The following is a 13,578-nucleotide window of genomic DNA, read 5'->3' on the forward strand; positions in this document are numbered from 1 at the left end:
GATTTCTCAGCTCATTTTCCCCCCTTAGAATGTTGCCTTCTTTTAATCCACCTGCATTCACTGGAGGGTAATCTTCCTGTCACTTCGCTTTGGTGGTGTTACATCTACACTAAAAAACTCCCCAGGATCTATTTCCACCCCTTAATGTTTACTGGGATTCATTTGGGTCAATCCTAGTGCTAAATTCTCATTCTCGTTTAAAGCCTCATGACACCCCTCAAGGGTAGGCATTGTTTTTAGCCCCATTTTACAGATAATGGAAACAGAGACTTGGAGAGATGACACAACTCCCCCAAAGTCCGACAGCTACCAAGCAGAGGAGGCTGCACTCCAGGCCTCGCCCCTGACCTCTGACCCAGTGTGCTTCTGAGTCGGGCACTCAGGGCCTTCCAAAGTTGGAGCCAGGCTCTTTTCTAATCTTCTGTGCTTTGCACTTGAACCACTGTGACTTACAGGATACTAAGAAGAGTGAGAACATGGTATGTGAAGTGAATCTGGGTTTAGTTATTGCCTTGGTGGTACCACTGAAGGTAATGCAACCCTTCTGAACTTCCATTTCCTCTTGGAAAGAGTTGAAAATAGATATCTAGGCGGTGAAAGTCTGATGGAGAATTGGACATGCACTTCTGGTACATCTGGTGGTGCTTTAAAAAAATGAGAGACTGAAGGGAATGAGACTGTTGTCATGTTTTTGTTACTTTTAAAGTAGGGGAGATCTGAACCTACTTCTAGGTGAAAGGAAGGGAGGCACCAAAGGGCAAGGATGGAAGAGATGAATGGGGAGGAGGCAGCGGGGAGGTCTTGGGAGGCGAGGGAGAGACAACTGATGTGCAGTCCTCCTTTTTGATTTAAAATAATGAGGGCCTTTTAGAGGCACATGACCCAATTAAAGATTGAAAGATAATGAAGTCATTAAAAAAAAAAAACGAAAAAACTTGAGTCATAAGTTGACTATGTCTTTTTTAAAAGAAGCATTAAAAATGTCTAAATAATTGCTGTAAACAGCTAATTGTTGAGATTAATTATATCCGGGCTCTGTACTAAGGGCTTTACATTTAATCTGCACAATATTCCAATGAGGTCAATACTTTTACTGTTCCATTTTTTAGAGAGAGGATTGAGGTATGGAGAAATTAAGTCACTTTCTGGGGTTACATGGTAGGTGGAGGAGCCAGGGTGTGAACAGAGGCAATTTCACTTGGAAGCCTGCGTTCTTAGTCACTATGTTATAGTGCTTCCCAGTTTGATTTCCTCAATTAACATTTGACTTCTAGCCCAAGTAATATTTTTGTCTGTTTTGTGTTGGGGAAGGAAGACTGTATCTAAGGGATGCATTTCCAAAGAGGGTTCATGCATTAGACAAAGACCATGTTTGGAGGAAAGGCTTATTTTAAAAAAGAGTTATGTCATGTCCCTGCCTGGCTGGAGGAGAGCAGTCTTCTAGACATAGCTGTCCTAGCAGATGTTGCACCTGCAGACCCTGGTAGATAGAAGAGCAAAGAAAGTGACTTCCAGGACCATGCAGGTTATTCAATATGGTGTAAAAAAGCAAAAGCACATGCCACTTCCCATTGCCTGAAAATAGCATGTGTCAGCAGCTCTCTTCCAAGATGTAGAAACCAACCTGTAGCAGCTGCTCTCTGTGGAGGTATTAAGTGTTGTGAAGACACCTGTGTGTGTCTCATTCCAGCCCAGACAAGTCTCCTTCCAGCTCATCAAGGTGGGGAGAGAATTTACCTAAATGGAGATTACTGTTTTCCAGTAGAGTGATTTGTCTGTCATTTCCTGCAGAGATCCCTCCCCCAATACCCTTTTTTGTATTGAGATACAATTTATGTACAGTAAAATGTATGCATATTAAGTGTTGCATTTGATGAATTTGACAATTTTTATGCCCATGCAACCAGCAGCCAAAACAAGAAAATCCCTTTACATTTCCTTCCAGTCAGTTGCCCCTGCTGTCCAGAGGTACCCACTTTCTGACTTCAGTCCCCATAGATGAGTCCTGTAGTCTTGCCTGTTCTTGTATTTTATATAAATTAAATCCTGCAGAGATCCTCTGTTGTGTCTGACTGCAGTGTGGTCTATTCCTACAGCGGAACACTACTCAGCAATAAAAAGGAAAGAGCAGTGACCCACAGACACACAGCAGCTTGGGGGAACCTCCTCAAGCATGTGCTTGGCAGTTGGCAGGAGTCGTGGGCTTCGTGTTACCTTTGTATTCTTCGTCACCAAAATGACCCACACAGTCGGCTTCTTCTACTTGTCTGTCATAGGGTGCAGGGTGCAATTGCTGACTTCACTTTTCCCTCCTTCCAATCTCTTATAATGAAATATACCATGTTTTTAGAATATGGCCGATTTATACTCAACGGGCTATCATGATAATGATTTTTTTAAAGGAATTTAAAATTATGTAGTGATTTTTTTTTAAAAAAGAAAATATGTTAGACACATTATATGTTATCTTTTTTAGTAATTTTCAAAGATCAGAAGGAGTCAAAGAAGCAAGACAGCAGACCCAGCCTCTCTCCGGGTGGCTGTCCAGTGGGCCCTGGATGTTCATTTCACGGCTACTTTATGCTGCATTGCTGTGCACTTTTCATTGTCATGAGAGAGAATGTTAGCAAAACTATCCCCACAAGAAAACAGCTTTTCTTGGCAAGTGAAATGTGACTTAAGGAGCCAGAACTGGAGACATACGGTACTATGAATGAGAGCTGTGTTACTTTATTGGATCTGAGTCCAGGCACTATTTATACTGCAGCATATTCAGCACCAGATTGTTAAATCTTAATACTGAAACAGTGCATCATTTTAATATTTTTGTTCTGTTTATTCCCTGTTTTCAAGCATTATGTCAAGCATTGCGCATTCATTTATTTCATCTTGGACAGGACGTGCCCTGACCAGAAAGTTCATTTCCTATTATTGGAATTTTACTCGATAGCTATAAAGCATTATTTTGTGAAGCTTTTAGAAGTTCACTTGGGTATACAGGTGTTCTCTCTCTTTGACGATAAAAAATATTTTGAAAGAACAGTGCAGTTGGACTCACCTGTATTGTCCAAAAAAGATTCTGTTCCTTTTCTTTCACTAAAACAGCTGTTTCTTATGTGTGACAATTTCTGACATCTTGGGGACCGTTGGGTTTTTCATTGCATACAAATAAAATTTTTGTTACACTGCGTTTTCGAATGGGTTTTTCTTTATTTTTCTTCATCAACGTTGCATGTGCCCTTATGCACCAGATAAGGTGGGTCCATCTTGTGAATAAGTTAGCATTTTCATCACGTTTTGCTGAAGCTGTCCCACGAATCTTCTTGTCACAAGGGTATTCCTAAAGTCACTGCTCTATGTAGCCCAAGTTTGACCAGGATTTTTATTCTCTCTCCATTGTCATGCATGTTTACCATATGCAGCAGGAAACCCACAGGGAAATGGTACCATTGTCACTCTAAAAAGAGCAGAGGAATAAAATAAAAAAAAAAAAAAGGAAGTTGAAGGCATCTCTGCTATTTCTGATCTGTGGTCAGTCATTGTGCTATTGGAAAATAACCCCTCTGCCTGGTGAAACACGAATCTGGAAGTGAACTCGAACTGCTTCATCAGCTCCAAATGCTGTTTGCACTGGGGATCACACCACAGTCAGGATGTGACTGTGTGTGTGCTGAGCCCACACACAGGAATTTTCTTGTACAATTCAAAACCAAATCTTATATTTACTTAAGGCTTGCTTTTTTTTTTTTTTTTTTTGTTCTATGAAATCAGCAGTCCGGTATATTTAGCATCAGTCTTAAGTTAGAATGTGAAACAAGACTTTGGGGGAAGGAAGTATCCGTATGGTTTTCTAAGTAATTTAAGAAACAGGAAAACATAAAAGAACTGATTGTCCGTGATTAAACTTCATCCTTTCATTCCCATCTTCCTGAATAGTTAACTCAACTGTCAGCCAGAAAGAAATAGGTTATTGCACCGGGTTGTAAAATATCTCTGAATGGGCCTTGAATGTTGACTATGGAATGACCTTCTGAACACTGAACAAACAATGAGAAGGCTTAATAAATAGCAGAAATGTGTTTACTGTGTTTTTCTTCTCTTTGCAGGAATAATCAAGCTGGGGAGGTGGAACCCTCTGCCCCTCAGCTACGTGACAGATGCACCCGACGCCACGGTGGCCGACATGCTCCAGGATGTCTATCATGTCGTGACGTTGAAAATCCAATTACAAAGGTGGGTGTCTCTGAACATCTGCCCTTCCTTACTCGAGGAGCTGCTCCATCGGTCAGAGTCGCTGCTGACATTAGAACGTCCTGTCTTTGTTAATTTCTAGACATGGATGAAATGAAAAAAAAAATTAAAAAGGGAGAGAGAGGAGGGAAGGAGGGACACTTCACCAGGCATCTTTATAGTCCACATTCCAACTGTTTTATGTTTTGTTTTCAGAAGCAGTGAAGTGGTAACCTAGGGGAAGCTTGATAAATCATTAAAAATCTGTGGCCCTTAAAGGGGAACTTTCCACAGCCCCTAATTTAATGGGTTCTCTGTTTAAATGCTTAGCATATACTATTTGAAGAATAAGCACTTCTGCTGTTTTCAGGTTTGTGTTTTGAGGGCTGAGTTCTGTCCCCGAGTAGCAGGCTTATCAGGAAGGTGCTGGCACTGGGTATCTTTTTCTTCCCTTCCTGGTGGCCACCTTAAAGAAGCACACTCAGTGGCCTGCAGAGGTTCTGGAAATGATTTTTTTCAGGTACAGCATCCAGAACAAGTTATGCCTCTAAAGCATCTAGTTCTCTGCAGCGTCTTGTATTGGAAAGTGCCTATAAGTCATAGGATTTAAGAAATGTTGTCCTTTAGTGTAAGGGTTTTGAATTTGCTCATTTTAGAGTATTTGTTCTTTAGTAGGACCCCAATATCCCCATCCTTGTCCAGGAAGGCTTTAGTGTCCTCTCTTATTTTTGGTTAGGAAAACAACATCTCTGAATTGTTCTAGGAAAGTGAGGAGTGGACCTTCACGCTTTGAATTTGATGGACTGTTTGTCTACATTTAACCTTAGGGATGTCCAATAATTAAACTTGTATTGTGGAAGTTTACAATCATATTGCCATGCCATTTTCATCAACAAACTGGAAAAACCACATTTTAAAATATTAGCAATTCTTCATATCTGAAGTGACTATTTTTCTTAGGCAAGTATGAAAACAAACTTAAAGAAGCCGAATTGGGCTCGGTCCAAGTCCTGGGGAAGCAGTTTTTCTCCCTTACCCTCATTCAGGGCCCACATTAGACCCTGAGCTTTAACAGTTTTCCCCCTGCTGGCAGAGGACCCGGGAGTGACTGTCACGCTCTGGACCCTCTGCAGCCAGGGCCCTCCGTTAAGGTTTGTGTGTTGTTCATTCTTGCTCTGTTTCCCAGTTGTTCGAAGTTGGAAGACTTGCCTGCGGAGCAGTGGAACCATGCCACAGTCCGCAATGCCTTAAAGGAACTGCTCAAAGAGATGAACCAGAGCACATTAGCCAAAGAATGCCCTCTCTCCCAGGTCAGTATATCCAGGTGGGGTTTTGGGGAACCTAGAAAGGCACTGGTGGACTACGTAATAGGAGGGGCCTACACTTTAGGTGGAAAAAATATGGAGGTTTGGTGCTCTTTGTTTTGGAGTAGAAGTTATCACTTACCGAGAGCTTTGATGTAATGGGCAGGTATTAAAACATTTCACATTTGCAATCTTTAACTCATGTTAATAACATAATATTTCTCATGTATATCACAGGAGGTAGGTTCCAGTGTCTCCATTTTATAGATCAAGAAATCAAGACTCAGAAGCACTTTACCTTCCTAAGCTTGCTCAGTAGGCTCAGTGGCAAGTTGAGATCCTAATCCAGATCTCGCCTGCAAAGTCTCAGGCTCCAGACCATTCCTTTACTTAGTCAGTGGAATGAGTCAACCATGTCAGGCCCATCTTAATTATTTTTTATTTATTTATTGAGCATTTCCCTTGGCTAGCAAAGAGAGATGATCTTTACATCATACGCATTTGTATAAATTTTGCAGTGTATTTGCCATGTGAAAATGCATCATGAGAAAAAGTGATACTCCATTTTTAGTGAACTGATGAGAAACTAAAGCCACAAAAATAAGAGGTAGATAGGATCAAAGGAAGGAACAGAGTAGGAAAGGGCTGCCTTTTCCATTTGTGCTCATGGGCGAGGGACCCACTTTTTCTAATGATGAGGTAATATTTTGGTGGCTAGGGTCAGTGGCTTAGGACTGCTATGACATGAACTCAAGTTGACATTGTTTAAAACTATGAATGGAAATCCATTTCCTGTGTGAGTTGCTACACTTGATTTAAGACAATGGACTAATTACATGTCTGTCAAGTTCAAGGGAAGGTGACAAGAACCATAGAAACTTGATGTGCCCTGAGCTGTGTTCTAGGATAATAGAGTCTTTGGGGGAAGCAGGAAGCCTGGTGGTTAAGAGCATGCATTCTGGAATCAGTTAGATCTGGATTCATGTCCTGGCTTACAGGCCTCTATGACCTCACTTCTATGAGCCTATTTCTTTGTCAGTAAAACCAGGATAGTAATAGTTCTAAGTCATATAATGAGGAGTGAATGAGATAAATCACATAAATTCTTGGCCTGGTGCCTGGCATACAATGATGCTCCATTAATAGTATCAGCTATTAATATTGAGACACGATATTGTTGGTGTGAACTGAATATTTTTTATGTGTGTCATGGAGCATGTTTTGGACTTTAAGTCCCGTGAGGTAAAGCATGCTATTGATATTTTTGCTTCCAAATACTCAAGAAGGCATGCACCTGAGTAGTAGGTAGTTAGATAGAAAGGAACACTGGTATCTCTCGACCATCGGTTGTGTTCCTGCTCTTGAGCTTACCGCTTTCACACAGGCCATTTCAGTACCCACGTGTAGGTGAGTATGTAGGTGCCAACACTTGTTGCTAGGATTTTGATTTCTTCCAATGCGATTGCTTATGAAGTCATAAAAATAAGAATTTCAAGTTAATTCTGATCATATACAGAGATTGATAAAGAACAGTTTAGGGAAAAAAATTCAATCATTTGCCCTGAATTTCACAGTCATGATTAATTGTCTCTTGAATTTACATGGAAATCAAAATGGGCTTCACTTGGAAGTGGACAAGGTCCTAACTGAATATCACAATTCAGAATTGTATCCAGGGCTATTACAGCCGATGGAAATTTGGTCACAACTGATCTATCGTGATGATCAAGTTTAGTTATAACTGTAAAATGTGACTAGAGAGACGGCATGAGTGGAAAGAACCCAGATCAGGAGCTGAGCACCCTGGCTGCCATCTCCCTTCTTTTTTGCTGGATGTGTGATGCTGGGCAAGCCCATCTACTTCTGGAGCCTTATTGATTTCCTCTGGAAACTGGGCATGACTGTATCTATACATATTTCATATAATTTGCAGGGTTGTCTTGAGGTTTGAATGGGATCACCTTTACCCCTACTATAAAAACCTCTTTCTCCCCGCATTTTGTATTCTCATTACTTGCCCCCCCAACCTAAAAAAGTTTCTTCTCCGTCACTCAAGTTTGATCCTGTGGATTCTACTGCCTTCGTATCTGAAATCTTCCTCCTTCCTGCCCTTGCCCTGTTTAGACCTAACTGCCTCGTTACTGTAACCTTTCTCCTGTCTCTTGCTTTCCCAGCACCAAGACCTTGCCATTTCCTCCTCTCCCAGCCTCCAGTGACGGCTCCTGCCCAGCCTGAAGGAGGTGCAGACTGTGTAACATGGCCCGTAAGAATTGTTAAGATGATACCGTCGAGCCTGGTTTCTCACCAGAGCCGCCTTTTTCCTTTTACCTGCATCCTCTTTGTGCTCCAAACACATGGAGTTAATTATTTTGGAACATTTGCCATTGCTCAAATGTCACCAAAATATCCCTGAGGGTGAGAGCAACCTAACTAGTACCCTTAGCATTGCAAGTCTCAATGCAACTTCTTGTGTTATTTTAAAAAATCATGCAAAATTTATATTCTACTCCATATACCTGGTTTTCGATATTTTTAAAATGCCATAAAAATCACTTTACCTGTGAAATTCGCCTTCTGTCCACGTGAGATTGGCCTTCCAGGGAGACACACTATGTTAATCTCTGGCTTTGGTAGCCCCGCATACAATGCTGGTGACTCTTGCTTGCTTTTGCATATGCGATTTCTCCCGGCTAGCATGCAGTGCTGTCCTCTGTTTGATGAAGTCATCTTGCACATTCCAGCTGGAAAGTCACTGCTGGGGGAGTACCCTGACCTCCTGGTTGAAGCAGTTGCTTCTTCTGCCCCGGGTAGCCTCTCTCACACACCCCTGTCGTAGTGCGTATCCCAGCCTGTTGTCAGTGCCACCTGCCAGTTCTCCTCACTTGATGGGCTGCCCATGTCTTGTTCATCTTCACTTCCTCAGCATTCAGCACCATATATGTCTTGCAAGAAGTTGGTGTTCTGATGGAGGAGTTCTCTGCTTAGCCCTATTTAACTTTTGGGTAAATAACTCTTGGCGGGCGGGGGCTGCCCTGTGTATTGCAGGATATGTAGCAGCATCCCTGGCCTCTACCCACTAGATGCCAGTAGCATGCCACCATCTCCCCTCCCCCCAGTTGTGACAACCAGAATGTCTCCACACATTGCCAAATGTCCTAGGAGGGGAGTAAATCACTCTTGATTGAGAACCACTGCTGTGTTTAATAAATTAAGTATAAAAATGTTTTAGAAAGTGCTATAAACTGTAAAGTTTTATTATTTTTATGGTGTTCTTGGCAGCCCTAAAATGTTTTGAACTAGAAATAGTGAATACAGTAATTTGGTGGTCGATGCCCAGTGCATTTTCAATCAAATGGGGCTCAGTTCTGTTACTTAAATTTGGGGGAGATTTGATTTAGGCTTCTGGTATGCTGTGTGATTATGGAAAATCTTACTGGGATAGTCCTCAGTGAGCATGGACATGTCATATGGACCCCAGCATTAATCCTATAGCTATTAACCTTAAGCATTCTAGATTATTCACTTCAGTTGCATAGCTGGATTGCATTTCAGTGTGGGGATAAGCCCACCTATTTTGTTTGTGGTTGTCATAGAACAGGTGCATGCATTTTTTTTAAGGTTCAACCTTCATAATGTGAAAAAGAATGCATTTTTGGTCTGAGAAGGTGAAACAGTACTTCAACACTGTATTCCACCAACATTACTGGAGTCCCAATTAGGAGTCAGGCACTTTGCCATGGGCTGGGGAAGCCATGGGGAAGATGAGAGAGGAGGACAGCTTTCAACCTAGGAAGGAGAGTACTACTTACTTCAAAGGGGAAAGTAGCTTATTGGGCTATGTAAGATAAGACTCCGTTCAGGAGTAAAAAAACTGACTGTTTTGAAATAATTCTTCCTTATTATCTCCAAACGAAACCGTACTAGGTATTTCCTCACTCAAGTGTGGCGATTGCATAAAGGGAGATGATTCAATGGCCTGTACATATTTTCTCCAACATCCCAGTATTCTACAGTTCAAAAGAGCAGCCTAATTTAAAGGCAGAAGAAAAGAAAAGTGAAAAAGTCCATAAAAGGGCAACAATTGCAGGCTGAGGCATATATATTTAAAGGGAGAGAAGTCATGATTTTGCTATTCTCTGTCTGGCCAGGTACTTGGAAAGTATAGGTTGTATTTGTGTGTCTATGTATTTAGTTTTGATTTCACCTTTCCGAATGGTTTCAGTGCTGATGGCCTCTTCCCTTTCCTCTGATGTCCCCCTCACATTTCATGTGAGCTTGTTTTTGTTTGAGTCACCCCTTCCAACCTCTCCGTCCAGCCATATAGTCTGTGCCAAGCACCCTAAGATACCATACCTTAGGCATGGGTCTCCTATTAAATAGTCATCTCTAACTAACTGTTCCAATTTGGAAACATTATGAACACGTCTTTCTGTGGCTTACTTATTTTTACTCAAGGAAGAGTTAAAGACAAAATCCCAGGTCCTCTGGGTTTTGATCCCTTAAAATAAGTAGAGCTAACAGTACCTTCCTTGTCCACCTCGTTGGGTATTATGATGATCAAATGGAAAGACTAAAGAGACAGTCTTGTTAACTTAAACTTGCAATGAACGAACAACTAATTTGCAAAGGCATGCACCTTCCAGTGTTCCCCTGCAACCCCAGTAACAGAACATGTTTTCTGTGACTCTAGATAGGTTTTTTTTAAATTTATTTTTGTGGTAAAAATACATAACATGAAGTTTGTCGTTCTAACCATGTTTAAGTTTATAATTCGGTGGCATTAACTACATTCACAGTGTTATGCAACCATCACCCCTATCTATTTCCAAAAACTCTTCATCACCCCAAACAGAAAGTCTACAGCCATTACATAAAAACTCCCCATTCCCCTCTCCCCACCCCCAACCTCAGGTAGCCTCTCTTCTATTCTCTGTATGAATTTACTTGTTCTAACTGCCTCAAAAGTAGAATTGTAGAATATTTGTCTTTTTATCTGGCTTATTTCATTTAGCATATAGATATATTTTTTTTAAGATTTTATTTATTTATTTGAGAGACAGAGAGTGAGCGAGTGAGAGAGAGAGCATAGGAGAGAGAGCATAGAAGCTAGAAGAGAGGCAGAGGGAAAGGGAGAAGCAGGCTCCCCCTGAGCGGAGAGCCGATATGGGGCTCGATCCCAGGACCCTGGAATCATAACCTGAGCTGAAGGCAGCCGCTTAACTGACTGAGCCACCCGGGTGCCCCTATAGATATGTTTTTAAAGCAGCTCTGTCCCATGCCCTTAGTGGAGGTTTTATTGCCAAATATTTGAGGAACAAAATGACTGGCAGAAGTTACTGAACCGTGAAAACGTTACTGGATTTCCAGTATGATGGTGATGTGTTTATACAGTCTTAAGACACAGACTGTAGGATAATTATTTCTGTCATCCTGAGCAAGTCTTGCTCATTTGGGGATCCTTAAAAGACCTACTTGAATGTACAATATGCTAAAATAATTGGGCAGTGAACTCAAGTAGCCAGTTGGGTTGGTAGAAGAAACAAATTGACTCTGTGCTCATCTACAGACAAGAGGCTGATCAACTGTGTGGACCCGTGTTGTCTTAACTAGTTGCCAGCTGTCTGTTGCATTTTGTCTTAAATTCACGTATATAGTCGGGATGCCTCCTGTCTTATGTTAACCAGTTGCCAACTGTCCCTTCCAGTTATTTTCACGTGAGTTTGTTTTCGTTCGAGGCCCAACCTCATGATTCTTGTTGAAGGAGGTGTACAGATGACAGCTTGAAAGGAATCCCTAACTGGGTGATTGCCATGAACAGTTGAAATGATTGTGTGGAGGGGAGAGAGCGGACACTCACTGACTCCGCATCTTGTGTGTCAGGCCTTGTACACAGATGATCTCTCTGCATCCTTACAGCCTCTGAGGCAGGTAGCAACATCCCACTTCCCCAGATGAGGGTGCCACCAGCAGCCCCTTAAGGGAGGAGCTCTCAGATGTAGTCCTGTCAGACTCCAAAGCCCAGGGCAAGTGTTTTCTCCAACTAGAATGGCAAAGTTTTCAATTCTTTTTTCCTTTTCTTAAAAGATTTATTTATTTATTTATTTGACACACAGAGAGAGAGAGAAAGAGAGAGCACACAAGCAGGCAGAGTAGCAGGGGGAGGCAGAGGGAGAAGTGGGCTTCCTGCCGAACAGGGAGCCTGATGGCAGGCTCGATCCCAGGACCCTGGGATCATGACCCAAGCCGAAGGCAGTTGCTTAACCAACTGAGCCACCCAGGCGCCCCGCAAAGTTTTCAATTCTGATAGTATAGCTGAGAAATGGGGATAGAAAGGGAGAGCAGAAGGTTGCCAACTAACATTAACTGAATTTTTCATGACAAAGTATTTCTCCAGATCAGGTTTTTTCCTTTACTATACTCGATGGACGTATCATTATAATCTCATGTTTAATATGTCATTTAGCATACCTCAAGGCAGAATAAGAAGGCTGAAAATGAGCAAAAAATGCATATATCATTCATTGCCTGCATCATGCTCTCTCCCCCATAGCCATGGAAAGGGAAGCTACGAGATGCCAGCTTCTCTCTCCACTCAATGCTCTTCTTGCTAAGACAGGGCATTCCTGCTGACAGAACGTGTAACCATTCACTTTGGTTTTAAAATGTTCTTTTTTATAGCAAGTGTATTATGTTATCTGCAGCTTAGCTACTCAGCATAACACTGCTGCTATTCAAACAAATAAGTCTCACTAAGCCAAGGAGAATGTGGTAAAGGATATCCAATTATTTTATCTTTCTTTTCTTGGGGAGGAAGAAGGGGTGCTCAGGTCTTTGTCTTTTCAAGTGTATTGTACAAATCATCTTAACCTGTGTTTATTGTTTTGATTTTCCTATTAAAGTTTAAATTGTCTTTAGGTTCCTTAGTTTTCTCTGATTCTAAACTCCTTAATTAACTCCTATAAGGGGCCCAAGGTCACAACTTGATGTTTTGCTTTTGTCACACCTTGTGTCTTCTTTGTCTGAAGAATTGGTTGCAATATTCGCTGTTGAGTTTGTACCAGCTGATGGAGGTGGTGGTGAATATTTACTTTCTTTCATTAATTAGTTTCCCTTCTTAAGAGACCCATGAAATAATGTGGCCTGGTACTAGGGTCATTTTATGGTGCTTTCTACTGCTATTTGACTTTGGACGAGATGCTTCTTCATTCTGAGCTTCTTGGCCCTCAGTTTGAAAAATGGAGCCATATCACAGGTGACATCTATTCTTTGAGCTAGTGAAAAACAAACAAGTGAGTTTAAAATTTGTCTCAGGATCCTAAAAGAAAATTTATTTTTAGATAAGGCTATCTATTTAACTATAGTAACTATTAAAACAATACATTTTAGGGCACCTGGGTGGCTCAGACGGTTAAGCGTCTGCCTTTGGCTCAGGTCATGATCCCAGGGTCCTGGGATGGAGTCTTGCATCTGGCTCCTTGCTCAGCGGGGAGTCTGCTTCTCCCTTTCCCTCTGCCTCTTCCCCGGCTTGTTCTCTCTGTCTGTCTCTCTCTCTCAAATGAATAAATAAAATCTTTAAAAAAAAATGCAGTTTATTGTTTAAACAATATATATTTAAAACAGTATAATATTCTCTTGCAATTTGGCTTGGTGCAAATTTAAATCAGCTAGTAAATTTTGAAGTAACTGATTCTGGTATATTTTAAATCCTCAAATACATTATAATTCTTTTAATATTATTATCATTATTATTTTAAATAACTTTCAAATATAACTGGCAAACTAGGTGTCAGAGTGACTGCAAATGAGGAAATCTGGATTTTATTCCTCATTTAAAATCTTCATATTTAAGATTTAATGATTAATTACAAATGAGTCTGAAATTTTCCAAAAGTTTCTGTAGTTGGGAAGATATTTTAAACCTTTCTATTTATTTTAACACATAATACTTTTCATAGCATAGCTTTGTCTACAGTTACTATTGTTGTGATGTTTATGGCTGTGACTAAGTACCTGAAGGGTCTGTCTGATTGCCCAGTGCATGCAT

General features: G+C 41.1%; 1 protein-coding gene across 7 annotated transcripts in view; it reads left to right on the plus strand.

Moving 5' to 3' along the window:
- Window positions 1-13,578, plus strand: part of SATB2 (SATB homeobox 2) — a 192,993-nt gene that overhangs the window by 79,434 nt on the left and 99,981 nt on the right. For all 7 annotated transcript variants that reach the window (XM_032405335.1, XM_032405346.1, XM_032405319.1 and 4 more), the window contains 2 exons: window positions 4,107-4,233; window positions 5,417-5,540. In XM_032405335.1, coding sequence (XP_032261226.1) covers window positions 4,107-4,233; window positions 5,417-5,540 — 251 coding nt within the window. The remainder of the gene's footprint in view (window positions 1-4,106; window positions 4,234-5,416; window positions 5,541-13,578) is intronic.

The sequence above is a fragment of the Phoca vitulina genome, unplaced genomic scaffold (genome assembly GCF_004348235.1).
Source record: "Phoca vitulina isolate PV1807 unplaced genomic scaffold, GSC_HSeal_1.0 scaffold1, whole genome shotgun sequence".
Taxonomy (NCBI): domain Eukaryota; kingdom Metazoa; phylum Chordata; class Mammalia; order Carnivora; family Phocidae; genus Phoca; species Phoca vitulina.